Source organism: Echiichthys vipera (assembly GCF_963691815.1).
Source record: "Echiichthys vipera genome assembly, chromosome: 2".
Lineage (NCBI taxonomy): Eukaryota > Metazoa > Chordata > Actinopteri > Perciformes > Trachinidae > Echiichthys > Echiichthys vipera.
This window is the reverse complement of record NC_139827.1, coordinates 6,261,770-6,285,432: the sequence shown is the minus strand read 5'-3', so window position 1 is coordinate 6,285,432 and position 23,663 is coordinate 6,261,770. Positions and strand designations below refer to the sequence as shown.

General features: G+C 41.1%; 2 protein-coding genes across 3 annotated transcripts; both read left to right on the top strand.

Moving 5' to 3' along the window:
• The first annotated feature begins 589 nt into the window (after positions 1-589).
• LOC310958901 (uncharacterized protein) lies at positions 590-9,670 on the top strand. 2 transcript variants are annotated; one of them, XM_083930057.1, is made up of 12 exons: positions 590-698; positions 2,404-2,578; positions 2,699-3,183; positions 3,980-4,166; positions 4,450-4,502; positions 5,674-5,830; positions 5,920-6,015; positions 6,197-6,277; positions 6,392-6,475; positions 6,669-6,746; positions 7,980-8,222; positions 8,553-9,670. In XM_083930057.1, exons 1-12 carry the CDS (start codon positions 687-689, stop codon positions 9,335-9,337), a joined length of 2,436 nt encoding a protein of 811 aa, XP_083786183.1. In that variant the 5' UTR covers positions 590-686; the 3' UTR covers positions 9,338-9,670. The 2 variants fall into 2 exon arrangements, with proteins under 2 accessions (XP_083786183.1, XP_083786184.1); XM_083930058.1 differs by lacking the exon at positions 590-698 and having other exon boundaries at positions 2,447-2,565.
• A 3,155-nt stretch (positions 9,671-12,825) lies between these two features.
• Positions 12,826-22,574, top strand: LOC310958914 (uncharacterized protein). Its single transcript, XM_083930078.1, has 6 exons — positions 12,826-12,982; positions 16,264-16,397; positions 17,375-18,321; positions 18,436-18,619; positions 18,719-18,847; positions 21,068-22,574. The coding sequence occupies exons 2-6, from the start codon at positions 16,280-16,282 to the stop codon at positions 21,763-21,765; spliced, it is 2,076 nt and encodes a 691-aa protein (XP_083786204.1). The 5' UTR covers positions 12,826-12,982; positions 16,264-16,279; the 3' UTR covers positions 21,766-22,574.
• Positions 22,575-23,663: the final 1,089 nt, after the last annotated feature.

The window sequence follows — 23,663 nt, the reverse complement described above, 5'->3', positions numbered from 1 at the left end:
CCCCCTGTTCCCCGTGTTCTCTCTCTCTCCCTCCTGTATTCCCCCTGTTCCCCGTGTTCTCTCTCTCTCTCCCTCCTGTATTCCCCCTGTTCCCCGTGTTCTCTCTCCCTCCCTCCTATATTCCCCCTGTTCCCCGTGTTCTCTCCCTCCCTCCTGTATTCCCCCTGTTCCCCGTGTTCTCTCTCTCTACCTCCTGTATTCCCCCTGTTCCCCGTGTTCTCTCTCTCGCTCTCTCCCTCCTGTATTCCCCCTGTTCCCCGTGTTCTCTCTCTCTACCTCCTGTATTCCCCCTGTTCTCTCTCTCTCCCTCCTGTATCCCCCCTGTTCCCCGTGTTCTCTCTCTCTACCTCCTGTATTCCCCCTGTTCCCCGTGTTCTCTCTCTCTCCCTCCTGTATTCCCCCTGTTCCCCGTGTTCTCTCTCTCTCCCTCCTGTATTCCCCCTGTTCCCCGTGTTCTCTCCCCCTCCCTCCTGTATTCCCCCTGTTCCCCGCGGTGTCCGGTAGGTGGCGGTATGACTCTTCCTGTGACCTGACATCACCGTGGGTAAAGAGAAAGAGGAAGAAGCTGTTTAGCTAACACAGACACTTAGATCATGACGGGCGGCTGTCACCCGCAATAATTTAGCTTAATTAACTATTCACCATGGTTTTCTTATGACAACCTTCACAACCGGCGTCCACATCGCATGATGTTTGAGGTAAACGGACGCGACTTAAGCCGCTGTTATCCGGGCTGTTATCGCTCAGCTAACCGCCGTTTGGACGTTAACCGTTAACTAACGTTAGCTCGGGAGACGTTGGTCGCTCGTTACCCGAGAAGAACCGCGTTAGGTCGACTGAGGTGACGCTGGTGTGAATATTAACGCCCCTGTCGATGCTACATTTAACAACAGCTGTAGTATTGTCATAATAGCTTGGCTGTTAGCTATGTAGCTAGTGACGTTTGTTATTAAACTAACGAGCGTTGATTTAATTAATTAAAACGTATCTATAATTCACAGTACGCTGGTTTATCATGTGTGTGTTAACGGTTGGGTGGAAAAAAGACAGGTAGCTCACGATGACAATTATAATTATAATGGTAGCTAGCATGATGAAACAGAAGTTTATGTATTTAATCCTGCAGCTTAATGCAACATTGCTTTCATGTCAAGTGTCATTAAGTAAGTCGCTTGTGCCATAGAGACTTTCAGCACACCCGCCGTGAAATGCACCCCCTCGCATTATAGGTGATACTCTGGATCAGAAGGCTGTTGTTTGGACCTATAGGAGTAGCTTATATACATACATACAGGTGTATGTGTATATATATATATATATATATATATATATATATATATATATGTATATATATATATATACATATATATACAGGTATACATACGTAGAGGTAACCCACAACGGTCAGAGCATTGGTTACTTACAGTCTTTAAACTACTTTAAAGAGTTTAAAATCACAAACTTGGATAATAGCGAACACAAAACAACACCTTGTTGTATGTTCTGTGGAAATCTACTGCAGCCATAATAACAAAATTAAATAAATGGATCTTTTGAGCAAGTTGAATGTATTTGACTCAGTGTTTCCTGAATATGATTCCAGCTTTTCTTGCAATTCATAGGTTCAAAAGTGTGTGATTAAATGTGGTTACCTGTGTATAAGCTACTCCTATAGGTGGAAACAACAGCCTTCTGATCCAGAATATCACCTTTAATGCGAGGGGGTGCATTTCACGGCAGGTGTGCTGAATACGGCACAACACCGGGACCTCCAGGGGGTCCTAAGAGTTACTGCAGGGGGTCCTGTTTGATAATCTATCAAACCTCTTTTTCCTCCAGAAATAATGTCTAAAAATATACATTTACATGAATGCAACGTATTACTAGCACAGATAAATGAGTGAAAAACCTTGGTGATAGGCATACTGGCTTATAGGCAAGGCCGTGCACAGATCAGGGTTTGTGTGAGTGCAAAAGTGAAATCCTGTTGTGTTTTCAAGGTTTGAAAAGTGCTTACATTTTGGATTAACTGCATGAAAATGGTTGAAATTGTATGTGCATTTCTGTCACGACAAACAGCTATAGAGTAGAAATAAAATAGGTCAGAGCCTGAAATGAAAACGTAAAATAATAATTCTCAGTACGTATGTTTTCGTAGAAATCTATTATTTTACCACAGCTGTAAGGGGCTGGAAAAGCTTGGAAATGGACCTTGAAAGTGACGTTGTGCTGAAATGGAAATTTAATGAATTGAATGGAAACAAAATGATTTAGGATATTGATCTAAACTGGCACATCTATCATGTTTTTAGGGGCATTCTGAGATTTCTTGGAGCATTTTTGCCCTTTGTCCCCCGTCATTTCTGAGTGTAAAGTGACTTTTATGTCTTTATTTATTAACAGGATCCTGAACTCCAAGATCCGTTGTCACTGAGTCTAAATGAAAACTACGATGAGCAGAATTTACCACAGCACGATTCAAAGAAAGCACTCCCAAGCCCCGAATACAACTGTGAGACACCAGAGATTCAAGTAATCATCAAAGAGGAAGAGGAAGGCTGGACTGTGAGTGAAAATTGTGAGTGGAAGAAGTCTTAAATATTAACATCACCTTTACTAGATGATGTACAAACACACAAAAAAAATCTCAATTTATGATTTTTTGCATTTTTGTTCTTCCTTGTAATGTTCAACACAGACGACAGCTTCAGTTCAGAGGGAGAAAAAGAGGACGATTCCACAAGCACTTGTTATCCCGACCTCAACGCGTGCAGGAAGGAGAGCTCCATTGCGTACGGAGTAAAGAGACAGCGTTTATATCCGGTGGTGAAATGTTCAGAGGAGTCTGGAGGCCCCACTTTCCACGGGCAGAGCTCCTCTGGCAGAGAGGGGCCGCAGAGACACATGCTCACAGACTCTGAGGATGAGAAACCGAAGATTTCCCGTATACGCGGAAAAGCGCAGGGAAATGTGACTGTGCATCAGTGCAATAACACGGGAGAGAAACCCTTCCCCTGTCCAGTACGTGAGGAGACCCCCACTCAAAAAAGGAACGTGAAATCCCATCAGAGAACACATGCGGGGGATGAATGTTGCGTTCAAGACCAGAGCCTTGATGTAGAACAAAGCACTTCTTTGACAACAGGAGCAGAAGAGACCAAAAGATCAGCACCGTGCCAAACAGTATGTACAAATACACATCTAATCTTTATATGGTGTCGGCCTCAGCTTACTTATTTTATATATTTTTATTGCAGATAAATGTAAATAATGTTACAGTGGGGCTCACACAATAACTATTCATTTGAACAGATTCTTTCTTGTACAAGTGATTTAAGAGAATTTGTGTCTGTCAATTTTATTTTACTCGTGATTTTCTCTTGCATACAAACGTGTGTGTGTGTGTGTGTGCTGATATAATGGTAGGGGAAACACTGATATTCTTAACGACAACGACGACAAAAAGTGTGTAGAAAGATGTTCCAGCATGTTGCTGGTGTTTCCACAATTACTTGAAATGATAATTTCACAGACAATTCAAGCTGCACCGTTGTCATATTTAATCATGTAATGCAAACACTTTCTTCCTCTTCGCTGATTCTTGTTGAAAGTTTCCAGCAATGTCGATGGATGAGTTTGATAAGTTTGACATGGAGTTTTACAACTGTAAGGAAAAACATGCTGGCATTGATTCAAGGACCTGAAAAGCTTGATTCCCATCCTTACCATATAGATAGTTTGGTGAATCGACAATCCTCACAGTGAGAGAGAGACAGTGAGAGCGTTAGAATAGCAAAACAAACATTTTCTTGCGTGAAGCCCTGTTTTAAAATAACAAAACTACAAATTTTGATTTAATTTAACTATCAAATAAAGTCAGTTTGGAGATGTTTTATCAGCATGCATTGTAACCAAAGAGAGAGAGAGAGAGAAATGTCCAGATCTGGAGTCACTGTTTTTCTGTGTCTTCTGTTTTAAGGATTCTCCTGAAGGGAAGCCCCTGACGTCACATGAACTCAAGATGACCTCTGCAAACTTAGAGGACCAAACGCTCCATTTGACTGTCAGGCTGCAGGCAGGGGAGGAGGAGGAGGAGGAGGAGGAACAAGATGAAGAAATTGGTGGTTTAATCAACTCTGATGGAGAAGTAGTTGAATGGGACGCCAGTAAGTGATTCAAACAGCACCTGTACCGCACAGCCACAACCTGTTGTTTTAGGTTTTATCAGTTAAAAATAGAAAAATGTATTTTAAATTTACGAAATCCTTATTGTCTTAGTTCTTTTTTGTTTGTTTGAGTTTGTTCACGTTCACAGTTTAATGGTACATTGGTAAAAAAATGCATTTAGCTGCATACATCAATTATTTTTAAAAAGTAATGTTGAAGATGTTGAATAGCAGCCGCATTAGGCTTCTCTGAATCTGAGCCGATTCTTTTTATTTTTTACAGGCGATAGTCCTGATCGAGGCTCTAATTGCACAGAAAGTCCTCATCCTAGCAAGGTAATTTGTCTTCATGTGTTCCTCTGACTGCATATATATAATGCTATTACACAGCTTATAATACAATTAAACTGCACCACATATTCAAGCTCCAGAAGGACAATTAAATTGAGTAAATATCTGCCCCACAGAACCTGAAAAACTTGAACTTTGCTATTCAGCGTTTCCAGGTTGACCATGAGCTTTAATATTCACCAGAATTGTGATCCACTAGATATGAAGTCATAAGTGTCCCTAAAGCCCCCTCAAATTGTATTTTTGACAGATATCCCTGCAAAGGGTGCCCTGCTGAAAGTACTACTTTGTTGATGGATGAAGGAGAGTTAAAATCCACCTAAATCTTAAGGTTGTTTTTTTTTTTTAAATGAGTGGAATAGCACAGTGTAACTTCTGATTTAAAGACGTACTCCATAAGAAATGAGACACGGTGTTTCTAGCGGCCTCTTTTGCAGTAAGGTGTAACTGCAGCCGATCCTGTTCTTTCAGAACCCTCCATCTTGTCACGTTTATAGTCACTGTGTTGACGTTTATTTATTTATTTACTTGCTCTTTTGTAAATTTATTGAAACACATTCACCTCTCTACTTCCAGTCTGTCACACACACACACACACACACACACGCGCGTTCCTATTACACGTCTGCCCTCACTACAAGCCTGACTCTGAAGTTGGAAGTTCTTGATTTCTGATTACAAGTGAACGCAGCACAACCGTTAGTGAAGTTCGGCTCACAGACCAACAGCTGTCAGCAGCGGCACCAACATGGCGGCTTATTTACATCTAGAGAGGGAATGTCGCCACAGACAGGGATGTTGGAATACTTGGCAAAAGGCAACAAGTGCTTTCATTTGTGGGTCATCACCATTGTTTTCACTCTTTGATAGATAGGACCTTAAAAGACAGTTAAATAGATGAAACTCTTGTGGAGTACATCTTTAAATGTATAAATGTTTAGATTTTACCTTCAAAGTTCAACATCAACATTCAAAAATGGAAACCCTTTGTTAGCAGACAGTTCAGTCTCACTGCAGTGTAGATAAATAGGCAGTATTACGAATTAACCGGTGCCATTCGCCCGCTGTTGCACAGATGGAAAACAGCACTCTTATAGTTTAAATTACAGTTTTAGGGGTATGCTTCTGATGTTTTTTTTAATTATTATGATCACAGGGTGTCATCCTGCCCGGGTCTCAGCTGCAAGGCCAAAACCAGAGAGGCAGCAGTAGCCCAACGCTCATCATGGAAGTTGTGTCTGTGGGGGAAGAGGAAGATGAAGGGGAGGAAAAAGAGAGAGTAGTAAAGATGGCAGCTGCCCCCTTAAACACAAGTAATCACAAGTTAAATGAAAAAAATGAAAAGTGCAAGTTGTAAATAATAGTGATGACTCAGTTGTATTTTTGCACACAATGTTGCCAGGACAGAGGCAAAGGAGGAGAAGGAAGAAGGCTCCAGAAATAACAGTGGTGTCGTTGGACGTCTCAGACACCGAGAAAGAAGTTCCTGCAAGTCCTGGTAAGCGAAGTGATGGGACGATTTTCACTGTAATACACATTCTTAGCTTAAGTTGAACATACGGAGGATTCATAATACGAGCTGGGTGGGTCGTTTTACCTTAACATGGTATTCAGAATCAATATAATAAGTGCTTCTTTCCACCTGGGACTATTATCTGCTATTTTTCTTTGTCACAAAGTAAAAAGAAGGCCCAGAAGAAAGACTTCCAAAGCTCCACCGGTGTATAACGAAGACCTAGAGGCAGAGCCAGAGCCAGGAAGTGAGTGTGCTTGATTTTGATGTCAGTTAAATGTACGTTTATGCTTCTGAAATGATAATTTTGCACGCTATTGTTTTGTTAATGTAATAACAAGTATTACTCTTTATCCAATAGTATCACGGCGCACCAGAAGGAAGAGAAATCCTCCCATTGTGGAAATAGAAGAATCAAACTCAAAAACTGTCCGTCGTGCTGCTGGTAAAGACGAGGGAGCCTCTCTTTTTGAGTCCTAGATCTGATCTGCAATATTGTAACTAACGTCAAAAAGTAATCTCCTAACAAATCACTGTTTTTGAACCAGTTCTTGATCCCCAAACTATGTCCATAAACCAGTTTCACATCGGTTTTATGTTTGAGACCAAAGTCATAACCTTTTTTTTTCTTTTACCAGCAAAGCGACCTTACAGACGAAGGAAGGATGCCAAACTATCTGCTGAAGGAGAAGGAGGAAAAACAGGTGTTTCTGCTGGTAAGAGCAAATCAAATGGTTCACAAGAGTGTGTAAAAAGGGTTCTCAGCTATGTTTTACATGGATTTATGATCACTGGTTCACCAAAGTAAAGAAAGGTGACTGAGTTTAAACTGTCTGAAGTTGGCTTATACCATGTAATTCCATGGTTAGCTCAGTTTCACCAGTATGTTAACTGTTGATGCAGGGTATGGTTCTTCTACTTCTGCATGGCAGCCTGCAGTTAAAAACCCGGTGCTGTGATTTATCCCAGTGGATACACAGGAACTACCAATACTTTTTATTTTACACCTGCTGATAAAGATGAATGGTGGAGTTTAATGTTGTCTCATGAGCACAAAGAAGACACATTACAGAGCAGGAACGCACGTTGTCTTTGATGATCATCAGTAGTTCCAACATTGCCTTCGGGTGGTGCTGTGTGAAGGTGCAGCAGTAGTAGCTGCATCTCCACATGTGCTTCTCTAAACTGTCCTTTCCTATACTGTAGGTGACAAAGTCTGTGAGCGAGTTACAAGACAGTTTCATTAAAGGTTGAATATGGAGAATGGGCAGAATACTGCCATCTAGTGTCTCAATATCGTATTCGCAACAACAAAAATGATTCCAGCAGTCAGACCTGGCCCAGTGGCCTACAGGAGACTGGTGCCTGTTTGAGCCTGTTTGAACCCATCCTCTCTGGCAAATCGCACCATTAAAAACAAGTATTGCAGAGGAGTTTGACAGATACCGTTAGCCGTTACCGTTACATCTAAGTAAACATGAAAGTTAGCTTACCGATCAAGGAGAAACGTAGCCATTTAGCCGTGTGTTTTAATGCCATTGAACTCCTTTATCTTAGTCCATGGAGTGAATGCTTGGCCTATACTGACTCTGGTATTTGCCCGTCACCGGTCACTCAGCTGCTGGGACAAATAAGCAGCTGCAGGATTGGTAAACTCCATTTCAACCAATGCCAGCCTACAGTAGCTGCACCCAACAACAGACAACCCTGGCAACCCGCAACGCTGGCCGCTAATGGCTGCTACAATGTAAACAGAACGTGACAGAAAGTCAACCTTAACCTAAACCATAATAAACGCTATTTAAATAACGGAAAACAAGTTGACAAGAGTTGTTGCAACAAAGACTATTAACACAGAACTTTGTTGGTTTATAAGTCCACAAGCTCATTATGGAAGCATGAATCAACAGCCTGATCTTATTATTTCACCTTCTTTTTCTCCAACACAGGGAAGAAACGCCCCGGCAGAAAGATGGTTCGTGTTCCAATTGAAATACCTCCGGAGCTCCTGAAGAAGCCCAAAGAGAAGATGGAGTACCACTGCTCAGTGTGCGGCAAAGAGTTCCCTCACGCCTACAAACTGGAGAGGCACGAGCTGATCCACACAGGAGAGAAACCTTACTGCTGCTCCATCTGCGGTCGGGGTTTCAACCAGAAGGGGAATCTCAAAACACACTACAAAGTCCACTTAGGTGAGATTAGATTATTACTTAATGATTTGAAATTCTCTTTCTGGGATATATAAGAAATATAGTTGTTACTAAATATGCTAAAATATTAAAACATTACTAAAGATTCAGCACAAAACAAGTTATCTTGAGTTTGGTGTTTGTATAGGTGAAGTGCTTTTTGTGTATATGTATGCCTAGATTTAAAAATAGATTAGTTTATTTTAGTGCTGTAATATGAAACCTGGCTCAGTGTAAACAATAAGTAAAGGAAAACTGAAATTCTAAACAATGCAAAAATTGTTATATTTGAAGAGTAAAACATGATTTGTGTCTCCTTTTGCCTCTGTGAAGGTCGTAAGGGCACCGTGGATTTTGACGATGAGGTGAATCCCATAGCGTCAGAGCTCTCCGAATACTTGAAGTCTCTGCCGGGGGAGTCCAGGATCAGATCATCCCTCCGCTGCCTGGAATGTGGAAAAGAATGTGAGAGTCATTCAGCTTTACAAGCGCACCACATCACCACACACGCAGAAACAGCTGAGGAATCGGACGCAGTTGACCCCGGTGAGTCACAGCTTCTCTTCTGCCGCCGCTGTGGCATTCAGTTCAACGACAAAGAAAAGCTGGAAGAACACATGAAAACCCACGTCAAGGAGAAGCGCTACTCGTGTCCCGACTGTGGCAAGAGGTTCATCAATGAAAGCTACATACAGATTCACCAGCGCATCCATACTGGGGAGAAACCTTTCCTCTGCTCACAGTGCGGCAGGGGTTTCCACACGGCTTCCTCTCTCAAGCTGCACGAGATGCAACACTTGGGGGAGAGGCCGTTCGCATGTTCCATCTGCGGGAAGACGTTTCGGATTAACTCGTACCTTACGGCACATTACCAGACCCACATTAAAGACAGACCGTTCATTTGTAGCGTCTGTGGGAAAGGCTACTCCAGAGCGGAGGAACTGAAGGTTCACCACAGGCTTCACACCGGCGAGAGACCCTACGAGTGCAATGAGTGTGGGAAGAGCTTCATTTACCGCCAGGGTCTGCGGCAGCATCAGCGCACGCATGCTGGAAAACGCATCGGCCCAACCAGACAGCTCGGTAGACCGAAGCAACGGGCCAGGCTGGATATCTAACAGTCGATCTATTGATCCATTTCTGGTTGTGAACTGTGTTTGAAGATATTACAGTAAATAGCTCTTCGTTACTCTACTTCTTCCTTCCATTCCTCCCACCTACAGCAGAGACGGTTACTGAAAATGTGCGTTACAGAGTCGGCGGGGGACGCCCAGAATAATTTGGAAGCTTACTGTGTCGTCTTTATCGTAATCATGTTTTGTACCCATGTTTTTATGTTTTACTCTTCTCTTGTACCCCATCTGTACAATTTGAGTGCCTTTGTATACTGCATGCCAAATACTAATACTTAATGTTTAAAAAAATATGCACAATATCCTTGTTATTTTAAAAACCATGTTAATGGAATACAGACATTTTTCAGAAACATGTTTCTTCCTTACATTATGAAATTGGGAGTAAGACCTACTCACCCTCCTTTTTGACACTTGGTATTTTAAAAGCACAGCATACTGCACAAAATGTCCACCGATCAAAGATCACTGCCTAACTTAAAGTGATTATCCATCCATTAACTTGTAAATAAGGCTTAATACTGCCTTCAGTAAATAGTTACCCCCTTGGATTTCTTCATGTTCTTTATCTTGTGTTACAATATTTATCCACAGCAGATCAATTCGTTTAAAAAAAAGATAATCAAAGTAAAAACAAATCCTTAAGAAGAAGAATAATTTCTTTATTAGTCCCGCAACGGGGAAATTCGATTTTTACACTCTATTATTATTAATCATGCTACACACACAGGCCCGAAATACACACACATGCACAAACAGGACCTGTATACATGCAATTAATGGAGAGATGTTAGAGCGAAGGGGGCTGCCAGTGACCGGCGCCCCGAGCAGTTGGGGGTTTGGTGCCTTGTACAACAGCACCTCAGCAGTGCCCAGGAGATGAACTGGCACCTCACAAGCCACCAGTCCACGCTCCATTCATGGTCCACACAGGGACTCGAATCGGCGACCCTCCGGTTCCCAGCCAAGTCACCTATGGACTGAGCTACTGCCCCCCCCAAACAAACTTATATAAAAAAAAAGTACAAAACAAAATAACTTTCTATCATCCAGATGAAGAGGTGAACTCCTCAAACACACACAAAGGTTTTTCCATTCATCTTCTATAAAACTGTTGGATGCACTGTTGCTAAGTTAGTTATTTTATTCTGTACTTGAGTTATTTTAATTTGAATAGATTTATTCTTAGTTTGAGTCACTTTATTTAGGTTGATGAATGTAGAAAATGCTTTTACATCCATTTGTGATTGAAATGTTGTAAAGAAAAATCATATTTAGTGTCAGTAGTAGTGTTTTTTTCTTACATATGTAAACAGATGGGCTGTGCAGAAGTGGATTCTGCTGCAGGAGCTGTTTAAGAGGCTTATCGTGACTTTTTGATCATTGACAATTTTTCCCAGCATGAAAAGTAACATTTGAGTTCAGTGTAACTGGCAAAGATCCGAGCTGACCACGCCCGCTGTTCCCAGAAGGAGGAAGTCGTCGCCCTTTGTCAAGCCTCCAGGGAGGTGAGTGTAAAAAACACTTCATTCTACTTAAATGTCAGGAAGTTATTTTGTAAACCCGAGTGAGTGAAATATTAACAACAGAGACGTCGCATCTCGGCAGTTGTGCTACGACACCACCTGTGGTTGTCAAATCTACCAGTTCTGCGTTCACAGAAAATACAGAATGGATCAGTTTGTGGTTTCGTTTCTGTAGAGCAGAATACGAAATCATTGCAGCGATCATAACTTTTTAAGAGATTAAATCCACAGCTGATGCAGAAAAGAGATTGTTTACATTTGCTTTGCAGAACATTAGGAGAAATTCATGTCATTATTAATACCACAGATGATTTCTACAACAGTACACAGTATGATCTTCATCTTCATCTTCATCTTCAACCGCTTATCCCGGGGTCGGGGTCGCGGGGGGTGCTGGAGCCGATCCCAGCTGACATCGGGCGTGAGGTGGGGTACACCCTGGACAGGACGCCAGTCTAAAAATTGTCATTAATTATGGGGTTAATTAAATGGGTTTCTTCAGGAGGGTGGCTGGAGTCTCCCTTAGAGAGAGGGGAGAAGTTCAGCATCCGTGAGGAACTCGGAGTAGAGCCGCTGCTCCTTTGCGTTGAAAGGAGCCAGTTGAGGTGGTTCAGGATCATCTAGTAAGGATGCCCCCTGGGCGCCTCCCTAGGGAGGTGTTCCAGGCACGTCCAGCTGGGAGGAGGCCTCGGGGAAGACCCAGGACCAGGTGGAGAGATTAGATCTCCACACTGGCCTGGGAACGCCACAGGATCCCCCAGTTAGAGCTGGTTAATGTGGCCCGGGAAAGGGAAGTTTGGGGTCCCCTGCTAAAGCTGCTGCCCCCGCGACCCGACCCCGGATAAGAGGCTGAAGATGGGATGAGATGAGATGAGATCATCATCATCATCCAGCCGCCCTGCCCCTGAATCCTTTCCTCACGTTCCTCCTCTCTTTAAAAACCTTCAGCAGGATTTATTTAGGATCATAAAAAAGAAAAACAATCCTGCTTGTTGTATTTGCTGTTTTTGACCCAAAGAATCTGTTGTTAGTTTATGTTTCCCCTTTCAGATGATTGGCTTAACTAAAACCACAATTTAATATGTTCACAGACAAAATTATATATGAACACACACTAAGAGGTAAAACCACTTATAATACAGAATGGCTCCTTTCAAAATATAATAAAATATTATTATATAATATTATATTCTCTTTTTATCACTTAACAAATACATGACAGAGTATTTTTATGTTGCAATTTGTCAAAGTGGAGCTATGAAGAATATTTTAGCTAATATTTTACTTGTATACTACTGAGTAGATATATAAGTGTTTTTTATGTAAAAAAAAACAACTATATAAATGTGTAATGTGCAGTAAAAGTACATTATATCCCTCTGAAATGTAGTGATAATTAAGTAACATAATATCGAAATACTCAAGTAAAGTAAAAGTGTCAAAAGAAACATTATTTAACATTACTTGGATGATTTCACCTCTGACATTGGGCATAATTTAGTTTTTTTAATTTGAACATGTGAAAGCAACAACATACAATGGAAACAAATGGAAAAAGCAAACAATGACAAAATAGGAACACATTTGTTGTTTTTTTGTTAGTAATAAAACACAAAATAACCAACAAAATATGTAAACAGTGTAACGTGTCCGAAAAGAGTAAGAAGAATATCTTATTTAATTTTACCCCTTCTCCATATCAAACCTTAATACACCTGACATATATATTATACATTATAATCCCATCTATTTGTATATTTTAAGGATAAGTAGAAGTAGTAATAAGTAAGAAATATTAATGTGATAGGTACGCGTTTGAAAAACCTTACAATGACAGTAGTGTTATTATTTGGGGCTTTTATTTTGGTTTCAGAAACCAAACCGGAAGTTCCGACACTGGTGCAAGTGGCTAACAGCTAACAGGTTATCCTCAGATCCAAACGCTCCTTTAACTTAACTCCACAGTTAGTTGGCGTTAATTTGACACATTTGCTTGAACATACTGAGCATGAAGAAAGCAAAGACAAGTAGAAACATTGCAAAGTCGTTTCGATAAACTTCTGTCGAGCGGCTACTTTTCACCTGAGGAGACATCAATGCTGAGGTTGGTCAACACGTCTATTGTCCGTTGTTTTAAACGGTAGCTAGCGGAGTTAGCGGCCGTTATACGAGCGTTAGTGACGTTTGCAGCAGATTTAACGTGTTATTTTCACGTTGGAGTCGATACTGAATGTGTCTGGACTGTTATTTGTTAGTGTGGAATAGCGGCTTTAGCTTAAAGGGGAGGGGGGATCGTTAGCTAATTGCTAATATCAGCAGTGCTAGTGCAAGGCTAATCGCAGGAGGCTGGGACACCAAGTAAAAAGGTCAAATCTGTTGGATATGACGCATGCGCAGTAACATCTGGTCTGCACTTGAGGCTCAATAGGTTATGGAGTAAAGATTAAACAGTCTCAATAAATAAATACAGGAATAAACAAATAAATTCTGACATAAATAAATGCTGAAATATATAAATAAATACAAAATGCTTGATTAAATGTATAAATAAAATAAATGTATGAATCGTCAAAGGATTTAAATACTTAAATAACTGAATTCAGAAATAAATGAATAGAGAAATAAATACATTTAAAATAAATGAATACAGAAATAAATACATTTAGAAATGATGAATACAAAAATAAATGATTACAGGAATGAATTAATTCAGAAATAAAATAATCATAAATAAATGAATACAGAAATAAATGCTCAAATAAATGAATAAGTAATTAAGTGCATGGATAAAAGTATACATAAATACAGGAATTGTACAAATACATGCTTAAATTAGTAAATAAAATATATTTACATTTATTACTATATTTTTGTTCACCCACGTGTCTTTCTATATTTCTGTGTCCATATGTCAATGAGGTAGGGGGTTGATGCATTCATTATTTATTCATTTACTTCAGCATTTATTTTTTTATTCCTGTACACATCTATTTATATAGTTAGTTATTATGTATTTGTAAGAGACTTAAGTTATGTTAAATCTTCCATAATACCTGTCGCGCTATTATGGAACAATTAAAAGTTTTATGTTAAAGAGTTGGGACCTTTATTTGGGAAAGTAACACTGTATCACTGTGCTTAAGTACATTTGTGTTATTGATAATCATGTAAAGAGAAAATGAAAGAAAAAAACAGCCTTAAGTTCACACAAAAAGTGCACCTGAGCAGAAACCATCACTCTACGGTTCCATTGCGCATGCGTCTTACCCCAAAGCCCAGACATGTTAGTTTTTGGTGTTGCAGCCTCTTTCTGTTAGCCTTGTGCTAGTGAACGCCATGTCAGTGGCTAGCTGGCTAATAACAGTCTCCACAGAGGCAGAGGTGGTCGGCGAGATCAAAGCGCTGGTCACGCCTGATGCAGCTCATCCAGAGGTCAAACACTGGTGTCTGGACGGCGGTGTGCTCCACGTGTAATGGGTTTTTCACTGTATCACCATAGCTACCAACAGGTTTGTCAATTAGGTTGCTGCTTAACTTCAATTGCAATTATGGGACTTAAAGGGATGGAGCAAAAAAAAAAGGACTCCCATCAAGCTACAATGCTACTGAGCTAACTGGGCTGTCGTCGAGTGCTTCCCTTGACATTCAAACCACTTGAAACCACAGTAAATGGTTTTATAGTACACTCTGTAACAGTGTCATAGCCAAAAGTGTTGCACCTGAATAGGTTATTCATTATACAACACATTTAGGTAGACTGTCCATCACGCACAGGTTCAAACCCCGGTCACAACAAAGCATCCGCCCTCCTGAAGTGTCCTTGAGCAGGACAATGGATGTCTTCCAGGGTGAAGGCACTGTGTCGTGTACTTCCCCAACACAGAGAGATCTGGTGCTGGAGGCTGAAATGTTAAAGCCAGAATGGAGTAAAACATAAATACAGCTACACTCACAGAATGAATCCCTGATGATTGTTTTCATAACTGATCACAGCACCATGTTTAGAGCTGCAGGGGATCGATTAGTTGTCAAACCATTAAATTAATCGCAGACTATTTTGATAATTCATTATTAACTTGAGTCATTTTTTATCAAATTAATGTTTTGATGCTTTTTCTGGTTGCTTTACTCCTCCAGGACATTAAACTGGATCTTTCAGTGTTGTGCACAAAACAAGACATTTGTCATCTTGGACTTTGGGAAACACTAATCCACATTTTTCACAATTTTCTGACATTTTAAAGACCAAACAACTAATAACTATTAACAGAGAAAATAATCGACCATGAAAATAATCATTAGTGTCAGCTGTGCTTATTATATAAAGCGTGTATAAACCTAGGGGGGAATATAATAATAAGACATTGTTTTAATTGTAAAAATAAATAATATAGGCTAATTTATCAGCGTCACCACCAGTAGTCACAATTGTTTGCTCTTTTAATCCTAATTACAAGGGAACGGACAATGATATCTTGAATGTATTAATGTTCTAAAGTGGTCATCAAGGCAGGTTTGATTTCTGTTTGTAGCGTTTGAAATACTTTTAATTATTGTGTATATCAGCTGTATCAGGACAGTGATTGAACCAGACATCATGATTGAACGAACTGAATGCATATATTGATTTAAGAAGCTTGTTTCCATTTGGGACCATTATATTGAAGATTTATAATTAGTTAGTCTTTGTAGGGATTTGCCATTTTGTAATTAGCCTTTCAAATTTCCTGCAGGGGCTAAAAAACAAAATATAGAACAGAAATGAGCAGGAAGATCTTGCTTTGATTCCTTTGGTTTTTTAATTAAAATCACTGTTTATCTGCAAGGCAAGTTTATTTGTGTAGCACGATTCAACAACAAGGTAATTCAAAGTGCTTTACATCAAACATTAAAATCATTGGGAAAATAAACGCATACAACATAAAAGATTTAAAACATATACAAGATGCAGTCACAGAAGTTACAGTGCAGTTAATTGAAAAACAGCGGCAAATAGAAAAGTCTTCAGTCTGGAGCATAAAAGCTGAACGCTGCCTCTCCATGTTTAGTCCTGATACTGGGGACACAAATAAGACCTGTCCCATGTTTAGTCCTGACTCAGGGGACACTGGGGTTCTTATTGAACCTAAGAAAAGCAAGCCTGGATGAACTCTTTAATGTTCATTATCATTATTTTCAAGCACATCCAGTTTCAGACTAGCGATAGCTCTATGATGTACTCGTAGTTCAAAGAGTTCACACCAACAGCTGTTGCTCAGTCATTTTCCACAGCTGCTGGTTATATACATATCATTTTACATCATCATGATAAATATATTCAGCCGTTTGCTTCCAGTTGTTATGTGAATGTCTGTTGACTGACCCTTGATGTTTCACCTCTTCAAGGTTTCATATTTGAGAGATGGGATCTGAAAACCCAGACGACTTTGGACCAGCTGTGATCCTCACCGAGGAAGATCAGCAGGAAATCGGAGGCCTGATTAACTCTGACGGAGAAGAAGTGGATTTCTCAGATCTCAGTGAGCAAAATAAGTTTTAACAGCAAAGTACAGTTTACACTAAATGACAGGAAAAATACAGCCCACTGTACATTTGAATGCAATCTAACATTTATGCCATGTAATCAATACTAACTTTGTAAAACCAACATGGCAAAAAGTCTAAATCTGACCAATTGAGTCCCAAACAAATATGTCAAGTTATTTCTACTGCAGAGTTATCACTAACAATGTACTGTGGGGGTCTAATGTTGGTATTTGCTGTTACTTGATGCACCACTTCCTAAATGTTTGACATGCATGCTTAGATTTGACCAGTTTGTCTTTGATTAGGATGTGAATGCACCATGTTTGACACTTGTAAACAGTAGAGTTGCAATGGTTTGTTTCACCTTTTCTCTCCCAATCGAGATCCTTAAACCATAATCTGGGTATTGGTCTATTGTGATCTAACACCCTTTCAAAGTAAAGGCCAGGTCCAAGCCTCATATTTCTACAGGGCTGCAGTGCTGTTCCTCGTTGTTGGAAAAGATCTTTTAACCTCTTTCCTATCGATGAAAATGTGTCTCTCTGATTAAAGTAGTGATCATAAAAGGTTCACAGGTTAGGCCGTTTCGTTTGTTGGGTTCGACGGAGCGTTTGGACCAGGAAATAGTATGTTGAAAGGGTGTTACTTTAGACTTAAAGACTGGATCTAGTCTAAGTATGAGTGCTCTTTTTTCTTTCACAATATTAAAAATGTTCAGTTTAATATCTGTATACCTGTCGGATCATTCTAAGACTGTAAATAATGCGTACATTTTTCTAAAATGATCATTTCAGACAATGTTTAATTGTGTAAATTCATTATCTTATTGACCTGTAGTATATAGGACTTTACTTGGTGTCTAACCACCCTCAGCATCACTTGGTGCTCAGGGATGAACTGTTTTCATATTGTCTCTTTAACATGTTTGTTTTCCTAAATCAAATATTCTCTCATCCCTCGGTTCACACAGGAGATGGTGCTATTCCTGGCGTTGTACCTGCAGAGGCTCCCTCCAAGACATTTGACCAGAGCGAGAACGAAAAACCACCGTCTCTCCACAGCTGCTCAGTGTGTGGGAAAGACTTCCCGTACGCCTCCAAACTTCAGCGCCACCTACGCACTCACTCAGGAGAGAGGCCTTTCCCTTGCTCCATGTGTGAGAAGAGATTCCCAGAAAAGGGTCTGCTCATGATCCATGAAAGGGTCCACACTGGGGAAAAGCCGTTCCCATGCACTTTCTGTGAGAAAAGGTTTGCCAGTCAGGGCGAGCTCAGATTGCATCGGCGGACACACACCGGCGAGAGGCCGTATCACTGCTCCATCTGTCTGAAGAGCTTTTCCCGACACTGGCATCTGAAAACTCACTTGGAGGCGATGCACTCCGAGATTGTCGCCGGCTTTACGAGGAAGAAGTTTCCGTGCTCGGATTGCGATAAGAGCTGTAACTCAGCGGCGGAGCTGAGAGATCATCAGAGGACTCACACCGGAGAGAGGCCCTACCAGTGCTCTTTCTGTGACAAAAGGTTTGCCTTGTCGGGTACACTTGTGAGACACGAGCGTCTCCATACCGGCATCACGCCGTACCACTGCCCCGACTGTGGGAAGACTTTTGCGCAGCAGTGGACTCTGACGACACACATGCGGACTCACACGGGAGAAAAACCTTACAGCTGCACACAGTGCGATAAGTCTTTTGTAGCTCCAGGAGAGCTTCGGAGGCACACCAGGATTCACACCGGAGAGAAGCCGTACACCTGCAAGGACTGTGGGAGGCACTTCTCGCTGGCGGGAACTCTTAGGAACCACAAAAGATCGTGTACACAGAACAAGAATGGATCAGGCACAATCTCAGACACGGTTCAAGTTGCAGTTGGGGAGTCATCCCAGCAAGACCTGGCCAACAACAGCAGCTCTGAGGTGGAGACAATACACCACAACTTTAAAGTAGAATCTGCATTTATACATATAGTTATTTACAACCTCCTAACACTATTGTTGCTTCCATTTGTTCCTGTTAAACTGTGTCTCTAGGTGGCTGACAGTCAGAGTTTACCCAGTGCAGTTGAACCTCATTCCTCAGACGGTCTTAACTGTGAAAAAGCAGCTCAGTGTGAAAATAACCTGCCAGAACCCAAAGACCGACTGGAGGACGTCGCTTCCAGCCCGCATATGAATGTAATAGTGAAAGAGGAGGAAGAGGAGGAACCATTGTGTGGTACGTAAACCCTCTGGTGCAATAATAGCAGCGTGAATTCCTTTTTTAATGGTGATTTTAACATTTAGGGGTTGTTACACTTGTGTTTTTTTCCTACAGTGGAAGAAGCTCCAGACCAGGGGTCAGGTAGTGAGGATTGCACCATGCAGGAAACTGAAGAACAGCATCAGGAGAGCAACACAGAAATTAGAATCACAGTGAAGGAGGAAGAAGAGGAACTTGTTAACAGTAAGAAAATTAGTTTACACATATGCAAATGTAACTCAACACTTTAAAGATAAAGGGCCTCATTCACCAGTATCTTCCTAAGTTTTGCCTTAAATATGTTCCTAAGAGAAGTCGGATTCATGATGTGTTCTTAAACCGCTGAATTGTTAGTGACTTGCATTTCCTCGTAAATTGGCAGCTTGTGGTGGATGATGCTAATTAGCAGGTAAACGCCCTGACAATCCCCATAAAGGGGCAAAAGCTGTAGGGCCGTGTGCAAACAGCAACAAAGACATGGAAAAGAAACGTTGAGAGAATCAAGCCTAAATTAAAGTCTACGGAGAGAGGAGCACTGGACCCAAAAATGTAAATAACAACAACAAATTAAACAGTTTGGAAATGGGCTGAACTTCTGCGGGAAGCGAACAACAAAACAGCTTTGACTTTAGTAGAAATGTTAGCGGATATTAACAAATATATAAAACCTGCCTCAAATGTATCTGTATACGTCTCATGGATGTATTCCTACTGCTGCGGTGAGGCATTTAAGTCCAGCTCTTTGCTGCATGTTGTCCTCTCTACTTTGGGGAGTGTTTATTTATTTAAAGGACCATATTGCTTTGTAAAGTAATGGCAATAAATAATGAAAAATAATATTATGAATTCTGTAAATATATTGGAATTTGAATAATTTCATATTATTCAACTGTACAATTGAAGAAAGTGCGATAAACATCAGTTTTGGACAAGCATGTCAGCACTCAATTGTGCAAACGTGTGTAAGAGTGCCCTTGAGTGTGTGTAGATTTTGTTCCTACCTTAGAACAAGCCCAAATGAGAAGTTTCTCCGTAAAACGTTCCTAAGTGAGAGTTAAGTGAGAACGGTTGGTGAATGAGGCCCAATGTTCACTACTTTGTTTTAACTACGGTCATTAACCGGGACCTCTTCCCCCTGAATGACTCTGACTGACTTCAGCTTACTCTTCTCTCTCTTTGCCCTTTTTTCTGGTGCGCTGAGTCTCCATCCAAACTAATCTGGGTAATTCTGAAAAGGTCTGTGTGTGAATGTGTAGGAAACTGGCAAAATATCTTATTCATAACAAAGTTAGGGCGCACTCACACTGTCCTTCTGCACTGCGCCCCGGGCTTTAGGGTACTTGTCCCCCCTCCCTCTTCCCCCCGCGCCCCAGGCCCGTTTGTACTCACACTGGACGGCCCGCTAACCCCAGTTATGCGCGGGGCGGTTGCACTCACACTGGTCAAACGCACTAGGCTTTAGCTGAAAAAACGGTTTTGGCCCAGTGCGGAAGGACAGTGTGAGTGCGCCCTTAGAGGCAACAGAAAGTCTTCTTAAGCCTCTGACCCTTTTAGAGAGGACATGAATAATCATCTTCATTGATGACTCTAAAATTGCCCGTAGGTGTGAAAGGTTGTCTGTCTCTGTTCGTCTCTATGTGTCCTGCGATAAACTGGCGTCCTGTCCAGGGTGTACCCCGCCTCACTGAGTGTGCTTCTTATTCGTCACTATCCGCTTTGCCTAAAGATGACAATAACAATACGTTTTATTTTATTTTTACCCAGTTTTGATCGGTTTAAATTGACAGATTTCACGAACTGTAGCTTTAATTCTGAGTTGACCAGACTGCAAAGGTGGTTTATTAGAGAAAGAACCCTCACTCTCTATTATTTGAAATGATGGAAAGTGAACTGTGTCTTCTTTCAGTTCACTCCGACTGACTCTTTGGTGTCTCTGACTGACTGGTTTGAAAAATGAAAACCCTTCACTTGTGGTTAGTGGTGATTTTGTGTTTCTTCTTAAGGCTTCTTACAATTCCTTTAGGGACTAATTTACAAACTGTCTCCCATTACATCTTGTGTCAAAGATCTTTAATATATCTATTTAAATTCAGTGGAATACACCTGAAATGGAAAGCCAGCATTATACCTTTTCAATTCTGCCTAGCAACAGGCCTATGCTTTGAGTTTGGAGTCTGGAAAGGTGCATAACGGGTTGTACTTTTTAAACATTAACTCACACGCTTGCTTGCTTACAGCACACAAATTACTTGAAGGCCGATCATCGGATCAATTGTTTTTATCTCATTTCTATCACCTTTTAATCCTGTATCATGTTGAATTCCAGAGAGAGTCATGTCTTAATAAAAAAGGCAGACACAAGTTGTTCTTTGTCTTCAGTGTTACTAAATGACATGCTTCAACTTGTCATTTCTGTTCCCACAGTGTCGGGAGAGGACCCGGATCCTGCTTCTGACAGTGATAAGGACAGCCCTCCAGCCTCACCTGGGCAGGATCAGTGTAATGACAATCTGATAAAGAGCTCGTACTGCTGCGGGCTCTGTGGACGAGACTGTCACAAGATGTCTGCTCTTCAGATTCACATGCGGATTCACTCGGGAGAGAAACCTTACCAGTGCAATCTGTGTGGGAAGCAGTTCACCCAAAAGGGTCAACTCAAAGGTCACCAGAAAGTCCACACAGGGGAGAAACCTTTCTCCTGCCCGGACTGCGGGAAGAGCTTCGCTCACTCGGGGGCCATGAACAGACACCGGCTCACGCACACGGGAGAGAGGCCCTACCACTGCTCTGTGTGCGACAGGAGCTTCAATCAGTCTGGCCGCTTGAGGGAACATGAGAAAATCCACTTTGGGGAGAAGTTTGACTGTCCCGAGTGCGAAAAGAGTTTCACGCGAGCTTCAAGCCTCAAGAACCATTTCAGGCTTCACACGGGAGAGAGGCCGTACGGCTGCGACATCTGCGGGCGAGGCTTCAGCCGCTCACAAAGCCTGAGGCTCCACAAACGCAAACATGCGCAGAGTCACACTGGGGAGGAATCTGCTTTCGGCGGGAAGAACGATGATTTCTCCCAGAGTGATGACAACTCTCCAATTAATATGTGTTTAGCAGACAAAAATGACTGATAATGTATTTATGTAAACCACAGAGATATGTACCAGTAGTAGTATTACAGTACAAGATTTTAGGCAGTGAAACATGAAGTGAAAGATGGAAAAGTAAGGGACTACCTCTGTGAATAGGCCGCCATTAAAACGTTACGTGGCGGTTCACAAAAAAGTATTAAAGCTGAAATATTTAACTCCCTAAAAATGAATAAACAGACGTGTCAAGTGACACTCAGCAACTAATGAAACTATTTCAGAACAAAATGAACAAACGAATATCTAACACAGACACAACCTTTGTAAAATCCTGGAAACTGTTCAGATTATAAATTTTAGAGCTCATATTTACTCTCGTTTATCACCTTTAGGTTAGTTGCATCAAAATTTCGCACTTACATTTAGAGTATTTATTGTAGTACGAATGACTCATTTAAGGTCAGTGATTTCACGTTTTTTCCATGAAGTATTTGTCATTCAAACTAATCGTACATGTGGAAATGGGAAGGGTGATATTGTTTTTGTATCAGACGTTACGAGGGCCAACGAGCAGTCTACGAATCAGGTGAAGCTGGAATTCCTTCTTTGGGTTGGAGCTCCTGAAATGTCTTAAATATTTTAGCCAGTAAAGGGATCATGATGCTCATCAGGTTGTTTTGCATTAGTGGGGATGAATTTTTATGTTTGTTATTCAACAATGAAATCTTGAATCAGGTTCACCTGGTTCAGACGACTCTTAAAGGCCAAGTAACCATTGTGAGTAAAGGAGTCATCCTCTAAGTCTGTGATACAAAAGGCAATGATTTGAAGCCGTGTGGATGGTGAATGTTGCCCAGTGCTGCCTCTGTCTAAATGTATGGGACATGTTATACTGAACAATAAAAGTAAACGTACTAAAGACTGTTTCGCTTGGAGATTTCTGAATAATGGAATTAGTGTACGAGGAACAAATGTATCTACAAGAAGTCATCAATATTTAACACAACGTATACAGGAAATATCTATATATTGCAGCGAAGGGTGTAGGTCAGAGTCAAACCTGCGGCCGCTGCCTCGAGGACTTTCAGCCTCTTTACATGGGGCAACTGCTCTAACCACTGTGCCACTGGTCACCCCAATACAATATATTGTATACCATTTAAAAGCATACTGTAAATATATTGTCAGCATTGATAGTGAGCCAAATAAAGTATCTTAAGTGGGTTTCTAACTAAAGGAATACGCGGAAAAGGTAAGTATATTGTTTTAACTGATCGTTCCTGAGAGGACATTCATTCATTCATCCATCCATCTTCAACCGCTTGTCCCTATCGGGGTCACGCGTGGGGGGGTACACCCTGGGGTACACTCTGGGGTACACCCTGGACAGGACGCCAGTCTATCACAGGGTCCTGAGAGGACATGCATGACCAAATGTTTTGGGACAAGCTAGTTTTTCTCTCTGTGAAATGAAGTCACTTGTCTTGGGTTTCCTTTTACCCTCATCACACATTTTGTTACTGATTGCTCAAACCTGCTCAAACATGTTCGGAAAAGGAGAACCAAAACATATCATAAGTTCAAGGTAGATGGGTTTGTTTGCTTTTTCGCCAAAATATAAAGATCAACGCTGGAGATCCACATTTTACAAAACCTTTTTAAAGTAATGAAAACATATAGATTCAGCAAAAGTCTCATGTAGGTCACAGAAAATTGTATATTTAACAGAATGTACCAGGAATATGTTCAGTGCACTTTAGAGCGTTTCTTGAACCATAGAGAAATTTGACTACGATATAAAATGACTTATTTAGATTTCATACAGTTTTGCCATTTTACTCTCCTGGTTGTGTCCGTCCTCCACAGAGCTGGGTCTGTCTGACGTTCCTGTCTGTTATAGTGAAGGTTTTCAACGCCACCGTACTCTACGGGGGAATTGT